We start from the raw sequence: 27,071 nt of genomic DNA on the forward strand, positions 1-27,071 counted from the left end.
GAAAGACTACAAGGTGGAGGTGGGGAGGGAGGATGAGTGGTGTAATTTAAGTTGTGGTTCTTTGCTGCTCTTAAAGATAAGTCCAGGCAAGCGACTGCCTTCCATGGATACCCAAGTCAAGAACAGGGAGAGTGGCAGTTGAGCCCCGAGCCCTGGAGCCAGCCTGACTTGTTGGAATCCTAGCTTCCCCACTCCCTAGCTGTATAACCTCAACCAAATTATTTGGTCTGTCCGGGCCGGTATCTTTAGCTACAGAATTGGAGTAGTTCCGACCTCAAAGGGCAGTTAGGAAAATTAAAGGAATTATTTCATGAAAAATGTTTAGAACAGTGCCTGCCTTGTGTAGGTGTATAATAAAAATAGCTGAGTACATGTAGCTATTGTTATTCAGAGTCATCATTTTGTCCATGAAGGTGCTTCTGTATTTATCAAAGTGCACAAACCTCGTTTATTATGTATCTAAGACCCCACAATTTGGAAGTAGCCCTAAAATTTGCCCACGTATAGTTGTGTCATCACAGGGAGGTAACAGAATAGACACAGGCTACGTATGGGTGGGTATACACCCATGTTAAAGTACTTGCTTGCATGCATGGTTTGTAACCCATGTCTCTAGAAATAGATCATTTTGTGTGTTGGTTCCTGGATAAGTTAGGTAATCCGATTGGCCACAATCCACAGTCAGTGGTGCTTTCACTTGAAAGTGTCCAGATTTACAAGATTAGGCAGAGCTTGATATCTTCTAATACTGATTTCTGACGCTCCAGGAATTCTCTGAGATATCTACAGAGTATGGAGAGTATCTGACTAACCTGTAGAAGATAAGACCAACACAGCCACGAACCAGGAGAGTCTAGTACAGCCCTGTTTATTGGACTTTCACTAGTTCAGACTTACATTTATTAAACCCAAATCCTTCACTCTGCAAGGATGGGTTCAACTCTCCCACCCTAACTCTGTAGACTCACTGGAAGGAAGCTGCTGGGCCTGGAAGTGCTTGAGGGTTTCACAGGTCTGTCCAGGCATAGATGCATATGTGTATGTATCTGGATTAATCCCAAATCCAGGTTTTTTTCATCTTGAAGCGACCGGTGGCCAAGGGAAGAGGGGCCCAAGAACGATGAAAGTTTAAGACATTCTTATTTGATCTTTCCTTTAGCAGCTTGGTGGGTGGGTAAGATAAGCCCACTCCTATTTGGATATTCTTCCAAGACTTCTAAGAGGTATTCTGCTGTTTGAAATTTTCGTTTCTGAAATTATCTTCTTACCCTCAGTCCTTTGCTTTTTTGGACTAAGTATGATCTATTTTTTGAAACTGTAATACAGTAGCCGTTTTTGACACACCTCTGATGAAAGTATGTTGTGATCGCTTGGTGTCATGTATGCGGGAGAGGGTTTGGGGGTTACAGATATAAATGAAGTATATTTTGTTGAAACTTAAGTGACAGCGATGGTTGGCATTTAGGAATGTGAATCTATTATCTGTCATCACTTCAAACAGTAGGAAAATAATTCCTCTGCCATTTTTGTGCTGTGAAATTACCTTCCCTGGAAGTGAGGTTTTTGCTAAGAAAAAACGCTTTTAAGGTCACCAGAAATTGAACTGGGTGGCCAAGTTACCTGGCGCATCATCTGTTTTGTCGGTAGGAATCAGAACCAAATGTTTTGGGCTTAGCCATGGCAGTACCTTGATCTGAAGGCACCCACTGCCAGCACCCTCAAAGCTGGCATCGCTTGTCCCCTTGTCCAGGTGGGTTTGTGTAGACCACCAAGGTGCCCTTGCAGGGAGGCAGTTGCCCTCTGTGGAGACGAAGTTCAAGGGCCTCTGTAATTTGTCTCAGTCATGACTTCCTCTGTCAAGTCTGCCTTCTGAAGGCCACCTTTGCGAACTAGTGAAGAGCTTGCTCTTGCTGTATCTCGTGAGGATTGATACTGTATGATTTTCCATTCCTTCCACCCAACCCCAACCTTTTTATTTGTTTTTTGCTTTTAAACAGGCTAACCGGCCTCCTGCAAAGCTCAACCTGCTAACCTGCCAGGTGAAGACCAACCCTGAGGAGAAGAAGTGCTTTGACCTTATTTCACGTAAGGCTCCCTCTGAGATGCTGCACCACAGAGAAACGTTGTCTTGTGCTCTCTTCTGTGGCGTCCTTCACATTTCAAACACTGCATTCTGAAGAATTGGTTTTTGAAGAAACACACCCTTTTTTCTAGCAATATGCATGCTTTGTGTTCCGTTAGTAACTGCTGGCTTGCTAGCCTTTCTAGTTGAGAGTTTGACTTTGAGGACTGGCCCTGCTCCTCAGGGACACTGTAGACCTGAGACATCATCACCTGCCTCTCTGAGCTCTTAGCCTCAGCATTCCTGTTCCTAAATAAGGAGATCCTATAAGAGAAGCCCGCAAGCCTAAAACCCCTTCACTTTAAAAAGAGAAAAGAAGGACAATTCTGTTTTCAAAAACTTACATAATTTGGGTGATGTTAGAAATGCTCTAAAACTAAAATGAGGGTCTTCAGCAGGGCCCTTGAAACTTCAGTGTTTGAAACTGTTTTTCTTCCTCACCACAGGATTAGTCTTTCTGCTTCTCTATGCTTTTCCTTTTTGTGGTGTTCACAAAAGAATCCCCACGGAACCATCCGTTGTGGTGAATGTTTACTCAGCACCCCCTGAATTGAAGGGCTCATAAAAGAAAATAAGATAAACCTTTTTTCCTTGGTATTTCTGTGTGGCAGGGTTACAGTCTAGGGGAAGAAAGGGCCAGTCTCCCCTTTGAAGAGGCAGTGTCTAGGGATTTGGGCGCAAGAGTTACATTTGCAGAGGACCACGCCGGACTGTGTACTGTAGGGAGGCGGTGCTGTTCTCTGTGCCTCAGTACCCCTGAGCGGGAGATGGCTGCCTTTTCAAATATCTGTTGACCTGTATTATTGAGGGCTAGGAAGTCACCTTTTATGTGATTTAGCATTCCCAGCAAACTGCGGGTGATTAGCACTCCATCTTAGCCGTAATGGCTTGCTCTTACCCTCCTTTTTTCCCTTCTCATACCCTCTGTGTCAGTCTCTGGGGAGGGTTGAGCACTGTGATGTGTGCAGAGGGTTCCGGTACCGTTTGTTCTGTTCTTCAGACTCTAGACTGGTTTGTAAAATAGAATGGACTTTATCCTGCATCAAACACCCATCCTAACTCAGTCTAGTAAAGTCCACAAACTCTCATCAAACTTGCCTTTCATTCATACAAGATGTTATAAAATGCTGAGTACTGGCCAGAGTTTAAAATGTGATTGCAAGCCAGGCGTGGTGGTGTGATCCCGTAGTCCCAGCTACTTGGGAGGCTGAGGTAGGAGGATCACCCAAGCTCAGGAGCAGACATCCAGCCTCGGTAACATAGCAAGACCCTGACGCCTTAACACACACACACACACACACACACACACACACACACACACACACACACACTCACACAGTGATCACTGCTGGGTTACCTGTGTCTAGCTAGCAAAAAGGGCTTGAATTGAAGGGTTTCAGAAACCCTCAATTGCAACCAGGAGGTTGAGGTTGCAATGAGTTGTGATCGTGCCATTGCACAGAAAACCTGATGGTGTAATCTGATGTCTGCCAGTGGCTGGGGCTAACTCAGAGGGTTTTAGGCCTTTCCGTTTTCTGAACTAGTAACACACAAGAAGCTCTGCGTTAAAATGCCCATCATTGACTCATAAGCAATAATAGTGAACCGATCGCCTGGAGGTGGGTGTAGGGACTTCTTCCCTCAGCTGCCCCAGGTCCCTCCAACATGCCCCGCAGGGAGACCCTGCTAGATGCCATATGTGCAGAAGCACTTGCTCCAATGTATTTCCAGCCTACACCTTTTTACAACACAGCAGGCAGCAGGGAGGATCGGTAGATGGCAAGTGTGCATGCCTCCCTTCTGGGCGTGAGTTACTGTAGCTCTTACGTGTGTGGGAACGTGGTCCTCTGTGAATGTGGCCACACACAAGCTCTGTGGCCAACTGATATTTACCAAGATCCTGCCAGTGTCTTTGCTGCAGCCTGATGCACTTAGACATCTTCAGGAAGGACTTCTAGCCTCTGATGCCCAGAAAGGCTTGCTGAGCACAATTGGGGGCAGTGTCATGAGTTTGCGAGAGTCCGTTATTATCTTTGAAAAGAGCTCTTATCCCTCCTTCTTCCCTGCTTGTCTTCCAGTGGGTAAAATGAATTCCAGTCATGCAAATTCTTCATCCTCAGCGAGTTTTCAAAAGGTGCCTTCCCTATGAGTATCTGTAGTGAAAATGCTTTGTGCAGAGCTGCATAGGTTTGGGTTGAAAACTGGCCAGACACCCCAGAGAGTCATTATGGTAAACCTGGCTTCAGTGTAAGCCATCATTTGATGAATATCCTGAGAACGTGAGGGACATGGGGTCAGGGCCTGGTTCTGGCTGATTCAGGAGCATCTGTCTTCACCCCTCTCAGATTCCGCCTCTGCTTCCTGACCAGCCTTATGGGATAAGCATCACCAAGATGCTTTTGAACTCTCAAGATATTTGGGGGGCCAGGCAGTGGCTCACGCCTGTAATGCAAGCACTTTGGGAGGCCAAGATGAGAGGATTGCTTGAGGCCAGGAGTTTGAGACCAGACTCGGCAACATAGCAAGACCTCCTACAAAAAATTTAAAGATAGCTGAGTATGGTGGCATGTGCCTTTAGTCCCAGCTACTCGGGGGCTGAGATGGGAGGATCGCTTGAGCCCAGGAGGTTGAGGTTGCAATGAGTTGTGATCGTGCCATTGCACTGCAGCTTGCACAACACAGCAAGACTGTCTAAAAAAAAAATATTTGGGCAGTTGGGGAAGTCAAGTGGAGGCACATGCATTGAGGCAGTGAGGGTGATATTTTCTGTGTGCGTCTGCCAGGCACCACATGGTCACCCATTCCTCCTCCTCCTCCTCATCTGGTCAGTTCATCTTGGACTCTGCCCAGAGAACTCAGAAGAGCAATTGACTGACTGACTGATTACAGTTATTTCCTACAAGATGCTCCTTTATCGTCCTTCCCCCTAAACAGGGGCTTCCCATTCTCATGAAGGTGGAATTGGGGCTGGGGGCAATGACTCACACCTATAGTCCGAGCTACTTGGGAGGCTGAGGTAGAGGGATCACTTGACTCCAGGAATTTGAGGCTGCAGTGAGCTGTGATTGTGCCACTGCACTCTACCCTGGGTAACAGAGGGAGACCTTGTCACTTTAAAAAAAAGAAAAAGATGTAAATGGGCATGGGCTCTTCTAGGAGGATGGTTCTGTGGCAAGGCCAGCCTTTCTGGGAGCTCAGCCAATCCGTTGCCTGCAGACTGACCCCACTTGTAGCAAATTCAAGTCCGGAGCCATTATCCACAAACCCCACTGGCACCCTGGGCAGGATGGAAAGAATAGGAGAATTTTGAGGTGACCCAAGTGAGTCCCCTGAGTAGGATGGAGCCAGAGGGAGTAAGTGACCTTCCAGGTCCACACGGCAGGCTAGTGGCCAGTAGAGCCAGAGCCCCGGCTGGAAGCTGCCCTTCGCTGGCCACCAGCACCTGAGTGCTCCAATCACCCCCTCAGTCTCCTCCTGCTCTTCTCCCTCACAGCTGAAGCTGCTAGAAGCTGTCTGCTTATTTGTAGCATCTTTAAAGAGTGTAGTAGAGGGGATTCTTGCTTGAAGTTTTTCCTCAGAGGTTTGCCTCCTGCTTCTGCAGTTTTTACACGTCAGGATGCAGAAATTGGCCAGGTGCAGTGGCCCACACCTGTAATCTCAGTATTTTGGGAGGCTGAGGTGGGAAGATAGCCTGAGCCTGGGAGATCAAGGCTGCAGCGAGCTGTGCACTGCACGTTTGCACCACTCCACTCCAGCCCGGGCAACAGAATGAGACTCTGTCTCAAAAAAAAAGAGAGAGAGAGAAAGATGCCATGGTGTTGTAAAAAGTGATGGGGCCAGAAGTCCAGGAACCAAGTTCTGCTGCTGGCTATGCTTGTTTTTTGCAGCTTAGCCTCTCTAGGCTTCAGCCCTCACCCAGTCACTTACCAAGAGTTGTTCTGAGAACCAATGTGCTTTCAGGAGTAAACACCAGAGAGAAGTGACGTGTCCACTCACTTTTAGGAGCACAGATGTTGGTTGTGTTTCCCTAAGAACAGAATCGGTACTTGTCATCATTCTGCCATCTGCAAAAGCTGGATTCCCCCCGCCCCCGCTTTTCTTTATTAAATCTAATTTTATTTTTTGCTTTGGTTTTAGACTGCTTTTAGATAGAGAATATCCATATATCCCTCCCCCAGCTTTCCCTTCTGTTAACATCTTAATACAGTTATCCAGTAGTCCATGGTAGATTGTTATCCAATCATATTTATATAGTTATCAAAACCAGGAAACATTGGTTTAATGCTGTTAGCTAAAAATCTTACTCAGATTTTACCAGTTTTCCCCCAGATGTCCTTTTTCTGCTCTAGAATTCCATCCAGGACCCCACGTGACATTTAGTTGTGATTTTATCCTGGTCTTTTGCGGTCTGTATCGGTTCTGTAGTCTTCACTTGTTTTTCATGATACCTTAAAGAGTGTTGACCTGGGTTTTGGTCAGACTCCGCTTCATTTGGATTTTTGTAGTGTTTTCTCGTGAGTGGATTGGGGTTATATGTTTTTGGCAAGAGCAGCACAGAAGTGATGCTGCCACATCCCACACAGCCGCCTCCCTGCTGCACACACACAGAGGTCCACAGCCTGGCGAAATACTTGTAAAACAGTGCTGATGCCAGCAATATGTGAGTGTAGAATTTTATATTCGACCATTATTTAACACTCTCCTCCTGATTTAGCTGTATTTCTAGTACTTGATTCTCAAAGCATATTATTCTTAGAATTTCTCATACTAATCTTTTTCTAAGAAAGCCAGAAAACTTCTAAGATACTCTTTTCAAAAAAAGGTTTTTATTATTGAAAGGGCTTTAACAATTACTTTTTGGGGGCCAACTCTGTAGTGAGTTAAAATGAAGCGATTGAGAGGATAGTGATGGTTTTCGTGGAATAGCTTCAGTTTTTAAAAGCGGCATCTTTTAAAACTTGAATGAGGGAAAGGGCAGGTTTATTTTGCATTCCAATGCCACTGTTGGTGAAGGCAGACAGTTGGAGGATATGAGGGAGTGCCTGATTTTATACAAATCAGTAATTTCCTAACAGAGCTAAGATTATTCCAGAGGCTAATTAGAAACCACTTTCTTTTGGAATTGTGTATGGATTGCTGTCTGGGCTCACAGTTGAAATTCCTTTTGCTATGCAGATGACAGAACTTACCACTTCCAAGCCGAAGATGAACAGGAATGTCAAATGTAAGTTACATAGTGGTGGGACTTTGGGCTGGACTTACCTGTTGTTTGTGGGATTTAACACAACGTCGCTCTTGTTTTTCTAGATGGATGTCTGTGCTGCAAAATAGCAAAGAAGAAGCTTTAAACAATGCATTTAAGGGGGATGACAATACTGGAGAAAATAACATCGTCCAAGAACTGACAAAGGAGATCATCTCAGAAGTGCAGAGGATGACGGGCAATGACGTTTGCTGTGACTGTGGGGCACCAGGTGACCCAGGGACCCCACCCAACCCTGGGCTCTAGGACATTTAAATCCCATTCTGATTCACAGAATCCATTCATTGATTTTCACTTTCATTTCAAACACAAAATTAAGTGCAGCTCAGCCCGAGTTCATCCCATTACACAAATGCTTAATGAACTGTGCAGACCGCGGCAGGGGAGAGGGGTGGGAAGACGTTTGCCTGCCGGGCCCCAGAGCAGGACTGAGTAAAGAGGGTTTGACAGAGCTGCAAAGATTGAAATGCTTTTTGAGAAATGAGAACTGAAGGGTACAGTGAGGGTGAACTCAAGGTCATGTGGGCTGAGAGGCTGCATGTGGCTGGGCTTCCTTGCTTGGAATCTGCTCTCTTCTCCCTTTATCCTACTTTGCAGAACTTCTGAAGTAGCTTTAAGCCGCTGTCTGGCTCTGTGACCCTGGGCGAACCACTTGCTTTGTTAAACATCGATTTTCCTGTCTGTAAACTGAAGGGACAGGTCCCTTTCAGCTGACACATTCTGTGAAATAAGATTTTATTTTTACATTTTGATAAAGCATATTAGGGGCTTTATAGTAGGATGTGGTTTAAGGAATTTACTTACTCTAATTGAGACAGAATGGTGGGGGTTGGGGGGGGTCAGGGGGACTACACAGGTGCATTTTCTGAACACTTATAAAATGAAAAGATGGAGGCTTGGCTAGAATAGTCGGTCCCCTTTTCATTCCTCTAATTCTATGACAATTTTTCTTAAAAAACCAAACACAACAGAAGTAGAGTGGACAGTTGAGAAGTACCCTTAGGTTCCCATGACCCTGAAGACTGTATTTGGCCTTGGATCCATTAAAAAAAAAAAAAAAAAAAAAAAAACTGGCTGGGTGCAGTGGCTCATGCCTGTAATCCCAGCACTTTGGAAGACTGTGGTGGGCGGATCACTTGAGGTCAGGAGTTCGAGACCAGCCTGGCCAACATGGTGAAAGCTCGTCTCTATTAAAAATACCATAATTAGCCTGGCGTGATAGTGCGCACGTGTAGTCCCAGCTACTTAGGAGGCTGAGGCAGGAGAATCACTTGAATCCAGGAGGCGGAGGTTGCAGTGAGCTGAGATCATGCCACTGCACTCCAGCCTGGATGACTGAACGAGACTGTATCGAACAAACAAAAAAACAAAAAAACGAAAATACCTTTTTGGCAAGAGATGAGGTAGGGGGTGATAAGTAGTGAATCATGGTCTTTCTTGAGAAAGGGTAAAGACAGTCTATGATTTGGGTTTTTCATACACTTTGATAAAGAGCTCAAAGGTATGTACTCATTATTTTAAAATGCCAAGACAGTGTGGGTAATAGAAAAATGATGTAGAGTCACCTAAATGGATGCTTGTGCCTCCCCAAAGCACGTGGATACAGTGGAGTCGTCCTACAGAAACTCAGACGCAGATGCCAAAAAGGTTTTCCAACGTGGATAACATTTTTAATAACTCGAACATTTAAAAAATAACTTCATCATTGCCTACTGACTAAAGTTGCGATATTTACCTACCGTGAGTTTCTGAGGGTAACAAACAATTCTGAAGAGAATTGTGTTTATGGGTTGTGATGATGTACTCAAGGACATCTTTTTAATTTCCTATTTTTAGCAAATTCCACATTCATCTGTCAGGCATTTTGTGGGTGCTTATCATGTTCTAAACTGATGGTAGGGGCATGTTAGGAGCCAAGCTGTGAGGGGAAAGCGTGGCTTTGAACACAGGTAGAGGCAGGGCCACGGTCTGCTCTGCACTCCCTGGCAACCTCGAGCCTGAGCACTGTGAAGCTGTCTCTGCCGTATAATGAGATAAAAATCCCTGCCCTGGCCATCTCATGGGGCTCTTAGATTTGATACAAAAGTGCTCTGTGATTTCTGAAGCTCTTAACAATGCAAACTATTGTTGCTACTACCAGCGTGCTGAACACAGCATATCATATGTACATAGTACATTCTCTGTTATTATCAGCATCTATAGAAGCGAATGTTTTAAGCCTCTTCCCCTTTTACTAGTAGACTTTGGCTGGTCTCATTGTTTTCCTCTTGCTCCATTCTGCTAGTGTGACCAAGCTGGTGATGGGCGTGGTCTGTTTTCATGACCAGCCATTGAGGAGCCCTTGGTCACTGGAGTGTGTCCTATTTATTTTTGCACACACGGCATCTGTCACACGAATGGAAGGATGGGAAGATGGAGAGAGAGGGAAGAAGAGGGAGAGTAGATGTGTGCATATGTGGGTATTGCATGTAAATTGCTGGCAATTATGGACAAAGTTTCCAGCTGTGTTAAGGATCAGAAAATGCTCCTGCTCAGAACTCCTTGTTCAGTAACTATGCAGGAAGAAAGTTGTGCCTCCTGACCTTCTTTTTGACTGGAAGCTCAAATCTGCCCTGTTCTCTTTGGCAGATCCTACATGGCTTTCCACCAACCTGGGCATCCTGACCTGCATCGAGTGTTCCGGAATCCACCGAGAGCTGGGGGTTCATTACTCCAGGATGCAGTCCCTGACCTTAGATGTACTGGGAACGTCTGAGCTGCTGGTAATTTTTAAATCCTTGATTTGAGATTGGAAACAAATGAGCTGTAAGCTAAGTTTTACTTTTGGCATTCTAATCCATTTTGGTAAGCTAGTGATTGTTGATATATTACCAAATGGGTTTGGATAATTAGAAACTCATTGATAATTCTTCATTTTTAGCTACTGGTGGTTGAGGGCACTTCTTGTTGCAAAACTTTATTCTTCAATGAATAAAGAGAAGTGAAACCAAAACAGCATTGAGAGTGGTGTGAGGTTCTGCAGAAATGGAATAAGATGGTGACATAGGCCAGCTCACCCCCTCCATTAGACAGATGGGGAATCTAACATCTAAAGACAGGAAAGTACTTATTTTCCCTCATCACCAGCGATTTCTGACAAGGCTGTGGTGACAGCTTGCCTCAAGCCTCTGACTTTTCCCTACCCCAGATTGTCCCCTTTGGGGGCACATATTGGTCTTCATTTTTACCACCTTTGTTTCCTAAGTCTTTCATTCTTGGTTCAGTGATAACGCTTAAACCATGTGATAGAGATAGGAGGAGACTGAAGCATTTTCTCTGAAGTGGCTTTCAGAGTGTGGAGACTATGGTCCCACAAGGTCCATCAGACAGGTTATGCTTTGGCCACCTAACACATGAGCTTTCGTGACTGTCTTCCCTAGAAAGCAGTTCTTGAATTCTCTCCTGGGACAGCTGAGTGTTGACAGTAAACAGTGAGTAGATATTGATTGCTATTGATTTCAATGTTGAATTTAAAAGTTTACATGTAGGGAATGTAATGTCAAGAGCAGCAGTCGTGACAGAAAATCAATAGTTGTAGACCATGTTCCTCTCAAGGGGCCATCAGTCTTATTGATGACTTCGAATCCAGTGTGTCTGAACTTCGAGTGCATTTTGAACTCTCTTGTCAAACCTTTCCAGTCTTTCCAGGATGCCTTTATGGTCTTGAAAGACAAGAGTTGGGAGAAACTACAGTGGATCCTAGCAGCCTAGTTAGTAACATCCTTAGTTACTTAAAGTTTAAAACTAAGCTAGACTCACTTAAAGTTTAAAACTAAGGAACTCCAAGCAGTGCCTTCCTGGTTGCATACGGCAATTATTGTTCATGTAATAATGCACGTAACCTACATCTTAGAGAGGTGAACAGGTGTACATGTGGCATCTCTTGGATAACTGATGATGGCATAGATTGGAGAATGTCATGGTACATTTTCAAAGAAGCACAAAGTACTTCTCAGTAAACACTGATGAACTGTGGCAGTTGTTTCTTCTGCTGATTTTCTTAAAACAATGGAAAGTGTTAAGTGATTTATGATGAAGTAGTAATTGTTGATTTTGTACTATGTATTTTGCAGACCACTTTATATATACTAGGCTCATTTGATCTCCAGTAACAACCTGATGACCTTGGTATATTATCCCAATTTTACAGAGGAGGAAGCTGAGGCTAGAATGTTTCAATATGCCTAGGGTTATGAAGCTTTTAAGGTGACAGATCTGGGGTGTGGGCCTCTTTAATCTGATTCCAGACCTCACCCTTAAACCTTTTAGGAGCCTGGGACACAAATTGGCATTTTAGTGGGTTGTCTTGCTATGTGATAAACATTTAAACATCTCTACTATCCTTCCCTATCACCATCCCCAACAAATGTTTAACAGTCAACTCTGGAGAAAAAAGAACCTTGGTTTGCAACCTGCCTGTTCTCGTGGTGTAAATACTCCCACAATGGCCAATTTCAAGCTACCCATGTGAATTACTAAATGTGAAGTTGGAAAAAGATGTTCATTATATAGTACATTCACCATGCAACACAGTGGATGTAAATAACTTCATGAACATGGATAATAGCAAAATGTAGTATAATTAGGAAATGATGAGTTTTGAGTATATACCTTAGTTATTAATATAACATAATTATGAGTTTATATAGTATAATTTTTAATAGTAGCAGTGTTTAGCAGTTGGCTTGCAAAATTCCTGAAATTTTAACAGTTGACTGTTATGAGCTGGTAGGAGCCTGACCCCACCATCTGTTATAATTTCTTAAATGTGTCTCAGAAATTTCATGTTCTTCGTGAGACTGAATTACCTACTAAAGAAGAAAACGCCAAAGAAAGGTGAAAGGAATATGTTGTTCTGTCTTGATGAAATGATGAGGTGACTTCTTATGCCTAATTAAATTCTCATTTCTGTCTCCCAGAGCCTCCATCTGCATTCTTGTAGGAGTTTAAAGTTTGGTTGACTGTCACCACAATGAGAAATCAGCCAGTGCCTGCTTAATCAATGTCTGCAGATATTTTCAAAATCGAATTGCTCCCAGAGTTTTAAACTCTCCCTTACCCAAGCCTTTTTTCCTCAGTGGTTATCAGGAAGAGGAGAGACAGCAGTGAGTTGTGTAGGATTTACTCCCTTCAACTCTGCTTGCCCTGCGCTCTGGCTGGTCCTCTGTGGTTCACAGGAGGTGGACGTCTCCTCATGGCTTCCCCAATCCATTTGTTGTGTGCTAGGAGTGTGGTCATGATGTCGTGGCTGTAAACCTTATTCCTTAGCTCTTTGGTTAAGTAGGGTGTCAGGTGTTAGTATTGATTGGCAAAACTGGGAAATTTCAAGGCTGCTTTTTTTTTTTTTTTGAGACAGGGTCTCACTCCATGACCCAGGCTAGAGTCCAGTAGTGCAGTCTTAGCTCACTGCAAGCTCACTGCAACCTCTGCCTCCTGGGTTCAAGCAATCCTCCCACCTCAGCCTCCTCAGTAGCTGAGACTACAGGCAAGTGCTACCATGCCTGGCTAATTTTTGTATTTTTGGTAGAGATGTATTTTTGTATTTTTGGTAGCCATGTCCAGGCTGGTCTCGAACTCCTGGGCTCAAGCGATCCTCCTGCCTTGGCCTCCCAAAATGCTGGGATTACAGATGTGAGCCACTGTGCTTGGCCTCAAGCCTTTTAAAAGTACCCAGGTTGTTTGTTTTATTTTGCTTAGACAATCAGGTACTGGGATGAAGGATTTCCTGAAGTCTTTACCTCTTTCTCTCTTTCTCTGCGTGTGTATGTGTGTGTGTGTATTTAGAATTATGTCTGACACACCGTTAAGAACCATAAAGAATTAGCTATCATTGTTACCTCCTTTAACAAAATCCTTTCAGAAAAGTGGTCCCCATGTGCTAACATGTGAACCCTCAGGGAGGCCATGCACGGTCTGTGCTTGTAGTCTGTTCTTATGAACCTTTTCAATTCAGAGTTGCATGGCATGCAGGGCCTCGGCTGACTTGCTCGCTGAAGTATGTTTTCTTGTATAGCAAGTGTTCATTAGGCCCCTTGGTGCCTTGTGAAAGGAGAGTGGTGGGTGCAGTCTCACAGGAGTAGCATCTCTTCTCTTTTGGGTAAATAGGACAGCCTGTTTCAGGGTGACATGCTGTGACAGCAAGGGATTTTATTTTTTTAATTTTTTGTTGTATGTATTTATGGTGTACAACATGATGTTTTAGTATATTGTATACATTGTGTGTGACTAAATCAAGCTAGTTAACACACCTGTCACCTCACACGCTTATGTTTTATGGTGAGAACACTTAAAATCTACTCTCTTGAGCCTGGTGTGGTGGCTGGGCTGGTGCCTGTAATCCCAGTACTTTGGGAGGCTGAGGTGAGAAGATTGCTTGAGTCCGGGAGTTTGAGACCAGCCTGACCAACATAACGAGACCTCCATCTCTACAAATAATTTTTTAAAATTAGCTGGGAGTGGTGGCAAGCACCTGTGGTCCCAGCTACTTGGGAGGCTGAGGCAGGAGGATCACCTGAGCATCCAGGAAGTTGAGGCTACTGTGAACTGTGATCTTGCCACTGCACTCCAGCCTGGGCAACAGAGTGAGACTGTCTCAAAACAAAATTTTCAAGTATACAGTACATTATTATTAACTAGAGTCGCCATGTTGTACACTAGATCCCTAGAATTTCTTCATCCTAACTGAAATTTTGTATGCTTTGACCAAGATGCCCAACCCCTGGTATCCATAGTTTCTACTCTCTACTTCTATGAGTTCACCTTTTTTGGATTTTGCATATAAATGAGATCTTGCAGGATTTGTCTTTCTTTGCCTGGCATATTTCACTTAGCATAATGTCCTTCAGGTTCATCCATGTTGTCACAAATGACAGAATGACCTTCTTTTTTTCAGGTCGAATAGTATTCCATTATGTATATATACCACATTTTAAAAATCCATTCATCCATTGGTGGCATTTAGGTTGATTCTCTATCTCGACTATTGTGAATAGTGCTGCAATAAACAAGATGGTGAAGACATGTCTTCAGCAAACTGATTTCAGATCTTTTGGGTAAATACCCAGAAGTGGGTTATATGGTGGTTCTCGTTTTAGTCTTTTGAGGAACCTCCATACCATTTTCTATAATGGTTGTATTATAATAATTTACATTCCCACCTGGTGTGCAAGGCTTCGCTTTTCTCCACATCCCTGCCAACACTTGTTATCTTTTGTCTTTTTGATAAAAGCCATTCTAACAGGTGTGAGATGATTGTGGTTTTAATTTGCATTTCCCTGATGATTTGTATGATTAATGATGTATACTTTTTCATACATATACCTGTTGGTCATTTGTAGGTCTTTTTTCTTTTTTTTGTTGACAGGTTCTTGCTCTGTCGCCTAGGCTGGAGTGCACTGGTGCCATCTCAGTTCACTGCAGCCTCTACCTCCCAGGCCCATGCGATCCTCCTGGGTAGCTGGGACTATAGGCATGTGCCACCACGCCCAGCTAATTTTTGAAAATTTTTCTATAGAGAGGATCTCACTATATTGGCCAGGCTAATCTGGAATTCCTGGGCTTAAGTGGTCTTCTGGCCTCGGCTTCCCAAAGTTCTGGGATTATAGGTGTGAACCGTGTGCAGCCTAGCATTACTTTTTATCCAGTGAAATGGAAATTGCATAATTGAAGTATTAGTTCTGAGGAATCATGTCATCTTAACTACTTTAGCACACACTAGCTTAGTATCTTTAGATTCTAAAGCAAACCTACTTTGGGAAAAACTTACTGGTAAACACAAATTTTAAAAAGGTAAATTTCCTTCTTAATGTAGAAGATCATGATTTCAGCTTTGATTTTTCAGGTCATATGAAAAACAGTATCATTGGTACTAGGGTACTACTATCATGATCAATTTCACTATCACACATGAAGTTAACAAAGGAATTCTTGATATTCTGAAATTGAATTTGAGTCAGTAATTTAAAAATCTTACGAGATCAGGCGCAGTGGTTCACACCTATAGTTCCAGCACTTTGGGAGGCTGAGGCAGGCAGATCGCTTGAGCCCATGAGTTCAAAACCAACCTGGGTCACATGACGAAACCCCATCTCTACACACACACAAAAAACCCAAATTGGCTGAGCATGGTGGTACATGTCCGTGGTCCTAGCTGCTAGGGAGGCTGAGGTGGGAGAATCACCTAAAGCCTAGGAGGTTGGCTATAGTGAACTGAGATTGTGCCACCGCTCCCCAGCCTGGGTAACAGAGTAAGACCCTGTCTCAGAACAAAACAAAAAAATATCAAATTTTTAAAAAAGCATCAAGAACCTTACCAAATATTTACTGACTCAACTGTCTGTTTCTTGACTTTCTTCTATTTCTGTTCTCATAAGGTTGTTAATAAGCTGTCAGATGTTAAAGCAGGTCAACACACAGTCTGATCTGAAAGAGCATGTGGAGAGGAAAGCTCCTCAAAGACCAAGAACTTATGACTTATAACTGTTGTTATAAGTTCACCTAGGACTGAAATGTGCCACCCAGATACTAAAAGCAATTGCTTAGGGCAACAAGACATTGACTATCAATGGTCATCTACAAAGGAACTGTTATGCTTCAGGCATTGTTGTAGGTGTTCTACGTACATTATATCATCTAACCTAAATGGAGAGCTCCATTTTTAAAAAAAGGCCAGAGAAGTTAAGAAACTTAACCAGTATAGGATTTACACTCCAACTATTAGACTCCAGAGCCTATATTCTAGCCTCTTTTTTTAAAGCCAGGATTTGGAACATTTTTTAAACCACAAACTCTATCAGAAAAAATTGAGCAGCAAAGCATATACTTACTTACATATGATGTACCTACACTTACTAAGAAATAGATACTTTGTAAACTACATCAAAAATAGAACTTTTAAAGGGTCAGGTAAAGACAACATATGTAAACTTTTTCCCTGCACACCAGAGTGTCCTTTTGTGCTCTGTGCTTTGGAGGCAGCAATTTGGTCAAGCCCCTTCCCTTGCCTGAGCTTTTACCCTTTGCACTTTAGAGCTGGATCGCACTCTCCAGGCCCTCCACCCTTTGGGGATCCCAGGGACCCAATTAACATCAGGGAGGAGCTGACCTTGGGGTCTCCTCCTGAGCTCCGTAGTCAGGGAAGTCTGGTTTCTCTCACTTGCCTGTTCCTCTCCTGGGGTGAGTCAGAGAGGAATGTCACACCATTGTTGTCCTTCCCTGGGGAGACATGAAAATGGGACAGGAGGTTTCCCTGCCCCACCCCAAACTCTCAAAACAACTCCAGATAAAACCTAAAGCCTCATTTAGGCTCAGTGGGCCCTGCTCAGGTCGGTGCTAAGGATGTACCCAGTGCATGATTCTGTGTCCCTGTCCTGGACGTTGCCATCAGGGAGGGAGACGCCCACACACAACTCCCTTGCTTGGTGAGTGCCAAGGAAAGGGTCCTCCTGGCCAAGTGACTGCTCTGCTCATTTGGGCCTGGCGCCGCTGTCCTCATAGTTCTCAGGATAAACTTCTTTTCTAGGGCTGCTTATTAACTCATCTCTGTCTTGTTCAAGTGAGCTGCTGTAGAGCAGGAGGGTGCCTCCTGCCCCACGCTCAGCACAGCCGAGGGGCTCAGAGTGTGTTATTGAGGCCACAGGAAGGGCAAGGGGCTGAGCTGAGCTGCCCTGCCCTGGGTGATACAGAACTTCAAAACTCCTTCCTCTCCTCCATCCAGTCTGGCTCAATTTCTGCCTCAGTGCAGCCCGCAAATTCCTTCTGGGTACCAGTGAGAAGCAGGAGATGCCAGGGCTCAGGTCGACACCCACCTTCCTGCCCCCCTGGCTTCTGCCTGCCTGTCCTGCTGGCACCTGCAGCCTCCATTTGCAAATGCTTTTTTTTGTTGATGGGTCCAGAGGGGTTCTCTATGGGCTGAAACGTAAACTGGAACTTGGCAGAACTGCAAGGTAGCACGTTTCTCTAGCTTTGGATGAGTGTGACACATGGATGCGGTGGCTCCCTGGACCAGCTGTCTCTCAGTTAACCAGCCAAGTCCAAGCAGAAGGGAAGCAGCTCTTCAATTCCTGGGGAATTCTCCTCCTCCCATCTCCCCACCCCCACCTGCTTAATACAGACTGTGAGGCGTCAGGGTGGTTGGCCCCTGGCTCGCAGAGGGGGCCACAGTGATTTCTGTCACTTAACTTGGGAAAACCATTGTGCTCACCTGGGGACAGTGTCCTCCTTGGATTGTATGATGCCTGGCTGTAAACCAGGGGCTCTGACATTGGGGTTCAGTGCTGGATCTGACACCAGCTGCCTGAGAAACCCTTCACAGGGCATTAGCTTCCTGGCGCATAGGTACCTGTCACCTTAAGTGGTATGCCACCTGACCATTCTGTTGTCCCTGGGAAAATTGCAATGCAGCCTCTAGCCTTTTGCCTCCTGACTGATGGCTTGAGGTGCCAGAGCCAGGACTGAGCAAGGAGGTGGAGTTGGTTAGTGTTTTATGCTGCTTTGGGCCGCCTAGAAAAAGCTTTCTCCACTTGTCAAGGGCCAGGTTGAATTAGGAAAGCTCATCATCCAACTATTAGGCTACCTCCCATAACTTTTTTGTTATTTAAAAAATTGCGTCTGCATTCTCCACTAGTCCCACTAGCCCATTTCACTGTGTGATGTTATTTGCCACCAGGAAGTTCCAGTGTATCTAACCCAGACCTCTTGGGCTGCTCCTTCAGTCAGTTCCTCCCAAGAGATAGACCCGATTTCAGGCTACAGCAGTCTCTCCCAAAGCATCTCTGTTAGCTCCTTTGCCTGCATAATTTAAAAAAAAAAATTTTTTTTTTAAATTTTTTTTGTAGAGACAGAGTCTCGCTTTCGCCCAGGCTGGAGTCCAGTGGTATGATCTCGGCTCACTGCAACCTCCGCCTCCTAGATTCAAGCAATCCTCCTGTCTCAGCCTCCCGAATAGCTGGGACTACAGGCGCATGCTGCCATGCCTGGCTAATTTCTTTTGTATTTTAGTAGAGACGGGGTTTCACCGTGTTGTCCAGGCTAGTCTCGAACTCTGGAGCTCAGGCTATCCACCCACCTTGGCCTCCCAAAGTGGTAGAATACAGGTATGAGCCACCGCTCCTGGCCTGCCTGCATAATCAGTAGAGAGCAGAAATATCACAAGCATCACTGACTCCCCAGCACAACGTGGAAATGAAAGTACGTTTTCTCAAAGCACTGAGCTTGCTTGGTGCTCTTTTTTATTGTTTCATTAAACATTTAAGAATCTGAGCTGACCGGGTGCGGTGGCTCACACCTGTAATCCCAGCACTTTGGGAGGCTGAGGTGGCCGGATTGCTCGAGCCCAGGAGTTCGAGACCAGCCTGGGCTACATGGCAAAACCCCATCTCTACAAAAACAAAAATCAGCTGGGTGTGATGGCATGTGCCTATAGTCCCAGCTGCTCGAGAACCTGAGGTAGGAGCGTCACCTGAGCCTGGGGAGGTCAAGGTTGCATTAAGCCATGATCTGGCCGCTGCACTTCGGCCTGGGCAACAGAGTGAGACCCTGTCTCAAAAAAAAAAAAAAAAAGGGGGGGGTGTGTTAATTTAATGTTTAACATGTCAGAAGATTGATTGATTGGCAAGTAAAGACCTTACATCTAGAGCTAATACATTTTTAGTGCTTCAGTTTACTGTTTTCACCTAAATTTTATCCATTTTTATCATTATTACAACCCAGAAGTGTAGGTATCATCCCATTTTACTGATGAAAACTTTGCCACTCATGGAAACTGACTTACCTGTGGTCACACAGCCGGTAATGGAGCTGTGATTTGAACCTAAGTCTTGGCTTTACTGGCCCAGTGCCGCTTTGCTCTACCAGAACTACCTCGTAGCTGGCATAAGTAAAGGTTGTTTGAGGATGTGCAATAGAGTCACTTTGGTTGAGGCACAGGTCTTTGGGAGGAGTGGGTAAGGATGGAAATTCACATTGGACCAAGTTACTGGTTCTCTCTCTCTCTATCTATACCCTATCCAGAGCGCGTTTAATGACAATGCGCCTCTGTGCTAGGCATGCTGCTTCTTATCTGTAATTTTATGGGTACCTTTGGGCTTTGGGTTTTGTCCATCTTCATTAAAGGCAAACCACTTTATTGCTCTATTTCTTAGTGGCCATTAAATAAATCATCAGATGGGGATGGTTAAAGTATAGCAGTAGAATGTATTAATAATTGAGTATCCTGAAATAGACTTTCATTTTTTGCAGCTTGCCAAGAATATTGGGAATGCAGGCTTTAATGAGATCATGGAATGTTGCCTACCAGCTGAGGACTCTGTCAAACCCAACCCAGGCAGTGACATGTAAGTATGGGACTGGTTATTCTCATTTGCTGAGTAAAGATTTGCCTTTGCCTGAGCCCCGGGAGGCAGGGGAATAAGAAGTTTTGGGTGCATTAGTCCTTGCTTCTTTAGGGAATAAATCAGCCTGAGTTGGGTTTATTAGTCACTTTAACCTTTTGGGTGACCAAATGGAAATTTAGTCACTTTAACCTTTTGGGTGACCAAATAGAAATTTTTTTAGGTAGAAGCCAAAAGGCAGGTTTCGCCGATGCTGTGCGTGTGTGCGTGGGGTGTGTAGAGAGCCTCACTCGCCACTGGTGGGTGGAACACCCTGGACTTCTCACCTCTACTGTTTGTCCTGCTGAATCACTTCCTCATCTTGGTCTCTCTGCTGCATAATCCTGAGCCACCGAGATGGCTGGTTGTGGTAGATACATGATTATGTAGCTGCCTCCTTGCCAACGTCCTTGCATCCTTGCAAATGTGGAGTGTTTTATTTCCTTCAAAAAGTGTTTGTGTTTTTGTTATTGTTGATACAAAACTTGATGGAGAAGCTTTTTTTTTTTTTTTTTTTTTTGGAGACAGAGTTTCACTCTTGTCACCCAAACTGGAGTGCAGTGGCACAATCTTGGCCCACTGCAACCTCCGCCTCCCAGGTTCAAGTGATTCTCCTGTCTCAGCCTCCCAAGTAGCTGTGATTACAGGCACATGCCACCACCATACACGGCTAATTTTTATATTTTTAGTAGACGGAGTTTCACCATGTTGGCCAGGCTGGACTCGAACTCCTGACCTCCGGTTATCCACTTACCGCAGCCTCCCAAAGTGCTAGGATTACAGGCGTGAGGCACCGTGCCCGGCCAGTGGAGAAGCTTTTGTGTCTCTTGGTGCAGAGCTGACAACAGGGAATGTTCTTGCCTGTCTTATCAGAGTGTCAGTGGCCACGTCATGCTAGTCTTTGAGAAGAGGTGGATAGGGAGACCAATGGGTTCGGGCACTGGGTGTCCTGCCTGCCTTAGACTTCAGCTCTGTTTAGTATGATGGCTCTTATGTCTGTAGGGGGATGTGTGTGGTTTTGTTGTGATGCAAAGTGAAACAGACGGAAGGAGAGAGGCCACTGGGCCAGTTGACAGATCACCTGCATTTGAGTGGCGAGACTGGGTCACCGTGTCCTGGAAGGACAAAGAAAAATGAAAAATGTGCGATAAGAAAAAAATTTAAAAATTCGTTTACAGAAACAGCATTTTCTATGGAATAAGACTGAAACAGAATTAATGACATGAGTCTTCCCAAAGGACAGTGAGCAACAGTGAACAATGTCTTTAAGGGCGGTTTCACAGAGAGCCGTTAGTGTATGGGCCCTTTGTAAAGGCAGATCATTGAGATTTTTTTTTCCCCCTTCGAGATGGAGTCTTGCCCTCTTGCCCAGGGCAAGAGTCTTGCCCTCTTGCAATGATGCGGTCTTGGCTCACTGCAACCTCCGCCTCCCGGGTTCAAGTGCTTCTCCCGCCTCAGCCTCCTGAGTAGCTGGGATTACAGGCGCATGCCACCACACCCAGCTAAATTTTTGTATCTTTAGTAGAGACAGGGTTTCACCATGTTGGCCAGGCTGGTCTCAAACTCCTGACCTCGTGATCTGCTCGCCTCGGCCTCCCAAAGTGCTGGGATTACAGGTGTGAGCCACCGTACCTGGCCTAGATTTTTTTAAACCATTTTGTGTGATGCGTCTTTGAGAAACGGAGATTGCAGGAGCTGTTTTCTTTTTGCGTTTTGCTAATGTAACTTGATACAGTGAAAGAACCAGAACATTGCAAGGGAGTGGACAGGGACTGTGTCCATTACAGACTTTCAGGTATCAGGTATCTCAGGTGAGTGATCTGGCTGCTGTTGGATTAAAGTCAGTTTATGTTTGAATCCTGTAACAGATGTTTGTGGTGTAGCATTTCCTTGAGAATCGGATAACGTGTGGTTTTAGATACCAGGCATGAGGCCTACAATGTGATCCTCCTTTCTTGATGAGAATCTAAGTTTCAAATCTGTATTTTTACCCAAACCTAGAGAGGCAGTAGGGACATAGATATATCAGTCCTTATCTGAGCCACGGGACACAGGCAGATTATTTAACTTCTCTGAGCCTCAGCTCTGTAATATAACAAGGGAGTTAATGTCCCCGCCGCCCGCCACAGAGGCACTGGGGGAATGAGCTGGATGATGGGGTCAGACATGTGGTGCTTAGTTTTAGTGTCTAGTCGGCATTAGCTGCTCTGCTTGCTCTTCTTCCTGTGGGCAACAGAGGTCACATCTGTATCCTGCATTGATTCCATACACCCTGAAAGTGAGGGTCCTCCAGTTAAGTTTTGATGGAGAGTTACTCGAGGTGAAGGAGCTCTTCCTGGGCGAGCCTGAGGGTCCCGCTTGGTGAAGGAGACGTCCTGAATCCCGCATGGCGAGGTCAGCTGCTGCTGTGCAGTTGACACCTGCTCTTTCGGCTGCTTCATCTCACACTGACAGTACCAGCACCCTGTAATGCTGTCATATCGGTCAGTTCTGAACAAAGTGTGTGTCGTTTCTTCCAAGCACCAGGGTACCTTATAAAAGCAGGGCATTTGGTTGCTCTGGAGCTAGGCGATTCTGAAAAATGAACCCTGTCAATGTGGAACCCTTCAGTATGAATGTTCTGTCTGCACTGTAGCCCCCCTCCAGCCTTGGCACTGTTGAAAAGGAAATTTACATCCCCTATCCCCGGGCTTTTTTTCGAAATGAGGGCGGATGACCCATGTGATGGCGAAATGTCAGCTACTTCCATTCCTCCTCAGCTGAAATTACTTTCTTGGCTCTGTGCTCCTATAGCATTTGGCTCTATTTTAAAACATTTCATCCCACTTCATAGTATACTCAGGCATTTACATATATTTTTCTGATGAATTACTTGTTACTCATTTTGGTTTTTCCCATCGTAATGTGTTGCTTATGGTGACCCAGTGAATATTTAATGAATCAGCAAGTCAAACAAGTACTCCCAGCTCTGTGCCTGCTTAAATAAGCTAATATTTTACTTTCAGATGAAAAGGAATACACTGTTTCTAGCTTTGTCTCAGAACCGCACACCATCTGCAGATAAACCTGTTGAAGGGGAAACCAAGGACACCCTCTAGTGGCCTGTGAATCCCAAGATGGATCTTGGGGGTGTCAGGAACGTGTAACTAGGGGAGGTGGAGCAGGGAAGCCAGGCTTGTGTTTGCTCACAGGAGCCAAACTGTTTCTCCCTGTGACTTGGGACTGTTATACACACCCTGTCCTTCAGAAGTGCAAGGAGAGCCCCTCCTCTGAACACCAAATGTATCGTTATGTTAAGTTAATTGTTTTCTGCAAAAGCCTGTCATTAAAAAAAAGAGGGAGGGCTGGGTACGGTGGCTTATGCCTGTAATCCCAGCACTTTGGGAGGCTGAGGTGGGCGGATCATGAGGTCAGGAGATCGAGACCATCCTGGCTAACACGGTGAAACCCTGTCTGAAGGATCACATTAGCAAAGCAAACCTCCTTCACAAAACCACGGGGCACGTGTGGAGTTAAACAGATCTGTGCCCATGTTTGTGTACGAACTGCCTTCGGGGCCTCCAAGCCCTGGGCAGATGAGTAAATACATTAAAAAACAAGGAAGTCCACTTTCTCTCTACCTGCTTCCTGCAGAGGTCACAGTAATGATTGTCCCACAGTGATTATTGAAAAGTGCATGAAACTGGACAACTGTCCAGTCTAACTGCCTGTCAGAAGAGGCATTTACATCATTAAATGGGCTGTCCACCATGACACTCACCAGGCCAGGAATGGAGCATCTCGTTGGGTGTCACACTGTGCTAGAGGCCCTGAGAGGAGAACCTCCAGGAATAAAATGGGTCTTCCCTCGTTGGCCCACCAGCTGCCTGAGGAAACAAAATCCAGTTTCCCTCTATGGACTTCAGTGCGCAGTAAATCCTCAGTGTTCCAGAAACTCAAAGGTTTCTGGAAACCTGTGACTTTAAGCAGAATGCTGTATAGGAAACCAGTTTCACCCTGCGCCAATTGATGTAAAGCAGAGTTCAGTTCCTGCCACATATTTCTAGATCATGAAAACATCACCAAACTTCTGAATAAAGACCCAGAACACTTCTGATACTAAACATTGAAATAAATATGAGCTATGCATACATTTAGGAAAGATTCTGGCTACTGAGTGGGATAAAGAAAGAAAGATTCATAAAAACAAGTAAGATAATGATTCACCCACTAATTCCAGTTGAGGGTCACAGGTGGCCGGAGCGTGTACTGGCAGCTGAGGTCCAGGGTGAGAACAAGCCCTGAACAGGACCCCATCCCACTGTGGGATGCGGTCATACCCACATCCACACTCACTCACAGTGGGGACTTGGAGACACAGCAGTTAGCCCAGCGCACACAGCTTCAGGATGTTGGGGAGACCTGAGTGCCCAGAGAAAACCCAGGTAGACACCACACAGTGACCCTGCCTGGGAATTGATTTTTTTTTCTTCACGTTATAACAGAATGATGTTATTCGAGGGCCTGTTGTGCCTGCAGGTGGAGATGAAAACTCATGGCACTGTTGAGGGAATCTGTTGAGACCACGTATCTCACACAGAAGTCACCCAGCACCGCAGTGAGCTCAGTGCACGGGTTAGCGCTGTGTGGACGGGGAGCACGCGCTGGGGGAAGTTGAGGCACACGCCTTGACCGAGGCCCTGTAGAGTGGGCAGAACTGGAGCTGGAGCAGGAGGGAGGCAGTGTGTTGGAAAGCGCCAGAACACAAGTTCACCAGGTGCCCCTGGAAGTCTTTCTTGGGCTGTGAAGCACACTGCCTGCTCAGGCGGAACGGGCACCATGGGACGTGGTTTCCTTTCCAGCTGCACCAGCCAGCCTCATACTGTGGCGTGTCCAGGAGCCACATGCACCCAAGGGCAAGCAGATTATGAGGCCTGGCAAACGCTGGCAAGACACCTCTGTCCGCTTGGTTCTGTTTGGGTGCTGTGGCTTCTCATCTTAGGCTGGCCCATCTTCAAGGGACCCCAGGGTAGACAGGATCCACTCCCTGCCTCCAGTTGCATGTCCGGGGGCTCAGACTCCCCTTCGGGGGGGCCAGTTGTTCCATGGGGATTTAGGGCAGGTACAGAAAAGTCAACAACTGCTCCAGCAGCCATGGCCCCTTGCTGTAGTCAGCTGAGTGACAGAGAGGAGATCCAGAGGGAACCATGCGGGGACTGCAGCTCGAAGGGGAACAGCCGCATGCGTCCTCAGATTGTAGGCAGTGCTGTGTTACAAAGGAATGCAACTGATCTGCCCCTGCCTGGCTCCTGCCTGATTCTCAAGATTCAAGGAGTCCCTGGGCAGTGACCCTCAACCTTCAGAATTGGGAATGTAAAATGCATATACTCTGTGACCAGTGAGCTGCTGATTCTCTTGCTGTCCCTCTTGTAAGTTCATTGGGTCTTTCCAAGGCCCAGGACCCCCTGTATGTGCTGTAGGTGTGTTGACGCACGTATGTCTCATGGTGCTACTGTGAGGATGTATTGTGTGCATTTTCACAAGTCAAACTTATAAGTCTAGAGAGATGTAATACTTGATCAAGTTCAAAGCAGCAGTGTGTGGTGGGAGTGGGATTTGAACTCAGGCTTCTTTGGCCCCCTTCTGTTCCTGCTTCTCTAGGCTCTTTGGATGGGGTGGAGTCTGAGCATGTTGCCACATAAAGGACAGAAAGTAGAACACAAAAAGTAGAAAAAAAAAAAATAGAGTAGGACTGACATTTCATTTTGGTTCATCTGAGAGTGCCTTTCATACCAGGCACGGTGCCTACAAAAGAGAGGTTGTAGTCCATGCCCCAAGGAGCTTATGGGCCTGTAGCTTATGGGCCTATCTGGCAGTCAAGCAGGCAGGCCTTCATGGAGAGAATGTTGGGACAGAGGTTGGCCAGGGCTGCCTGGAGGGCGGGGGCAGGGCGGCCAGCCTTCTTGGAGGATGAGGCGCAGGGCATGCCGAGTGGAGGGACCTGGGTAAGAAGGGCGTGGAGGTGATGAGGGCGACAGTGAGGTCAGATCACAGAACTTAGGAGTGAGGGGAGGGAGACAAGATAGAGGGCGGTGGGCCAAGAGAACATGGGGAAGTTGTGCCCCTGGCCAGCTCCCATGAGGTCTCAGTGAAGACCTGTGCAGCTGTTGAACCACATGGCAGCCACTCGTGCTTTGTGTTTTGGGGCCAGCGCTGCTTACCAGGGAGGTGGTGCGGGAACCATTAACGTAGCCTTAGACAAAGGAATGCTGGACGGCGGGTAGAGGCCCTTCATGATTTGCGAGGCAATTATGTTTGGTTTCAGGAATGCAAGAAAGGATTACATCACAGCCAAGTACATTGAGAGGAGATACGCAGGGAAGAAGCACGCGGGTGACGCGGCGAAGCTTCACAGCCTTTGCGAGGCCGTCAAAACCAGAGATATTTTTGGATTGCTCCAAGCTTATGCTGACGGTGTGGATCTTACGGAGAAAATCCCACTGGCCAACGGACATGTAAGAGTGTGGGTTGCTACTTTAAAAAAAAAAAAAAGGCCGGGCACAGTGGCTCATGCCTGGGATCCAGCACTTTACTTTAGGAGGCCAAGGCGGGAGAATCCTTTGAGCTCAGGAGTTTGAGACCAGCCTGGGCAACATAGGGAGGCCCCATCTCTACCAAAAAAAAAAAAAAGTAAAATTGGCCAGGCATAGTGGTGTACATTTGTAGTCCCAGCTGCTCAGGAGGCTGGGTTGAGAGGATCACTTGAGCCTGGAAATTTGAAGCTGCAGTGAGCCATGATTGTGCCACTGGACTCCAGCCTAGACGAGAGAGTGAGACCTTGTCTCAAAAAAAAAACAGAAAAACTGGGGCACCGTGGCAGATCAGTGGAATCAGCAATACTGACCAAAGCTGGGTAATTCTCCAGAGGAAGACAGCACGGATAGAGGTACTGCGCTAGAATAAACTAGGGGTTTTTCTTTTCAGTAGACAAATAATTTTATCTATATTTAGGGGGTATGGTGTGATGTTTTTGATCCATGTTTACATCATGGAATGATTAAATCAAGCTAGCTCACATATCCATTACCTCACATACTCATCCATTTTTATTGGAGAGCACATTTCGGATTGACTCAGTTTTGAAATAGACACTATGTAGTTCTTACCTGGAGTCACCAGGCTGTGCATTAGATCTCCAGGACTTATTCTGCTTGTCTAAAACTTTGTACCCACCTAGTGATTTATTCTTACACCAAAAATGTCATGCCAGCTCTGGAAAGAACGCCCATCCCCAGGTGGA

At 45.6% G+C, this 27,071-nt stretch overlaps 1 protein-coding gene across 2 annotated transcripts in view; it reads left to right on the top strand.

Annotated features, from left to right (window-relative positions):
* The window catches only part of ASAP2 (ArfGAP with SH3 domain, ankyrin repeat and PH domain 2), a 203,414-nt gene that overhangs the window by 142,778 nt on the left and 33,565 nt on the right, over window positions 1–27,071 (top strand). For both annotated transcript variants that reach the window (XM_030920466.1, XM_030920467.1), the window contains exons 12-17: window positions 1,998–2,085; window positions 7,298–7,346; window positions 7,430–7,596; window positions 10,014–10,147; window positions 19,662–19,756; window positions 26,097–26,286. In XM_030920466.1, the coding sequence (XP_030776326.1) occupies window positions 1,998–2,085; window positions 7,298–7,346; window positions 7,430–7,596; window positions 10,014–10,147; window positions 19,662–19,756; window positions 26,097–26,286 (723 nt within the window). The remainder of the gene's footprint in view (window positions 1–1,997; window positions 2,086–7,297; window positions 7,347–7,429; window positions 7,597–10,013; window positions 10,148–19,661; window positions 19,757–26,096; window positions 26,287–27,071) is intronic.

Source organism: Rhinopithecus roxellana, chromosome 17, assembly GCF_007565055.1.
Source record: "Rhinopithecus roxellana isolate Shanxi Qingling chromosome 17, ASM756505v1, whole genome shotgun sequence".
In the NCBI taxonomy this organism is placed as follows: Eukaryota; Metazoa; Chordata; class Mammalia; order Primates; family Cercopithecidae; genus Rhinopithecus; species Rhinopithecus roxellana.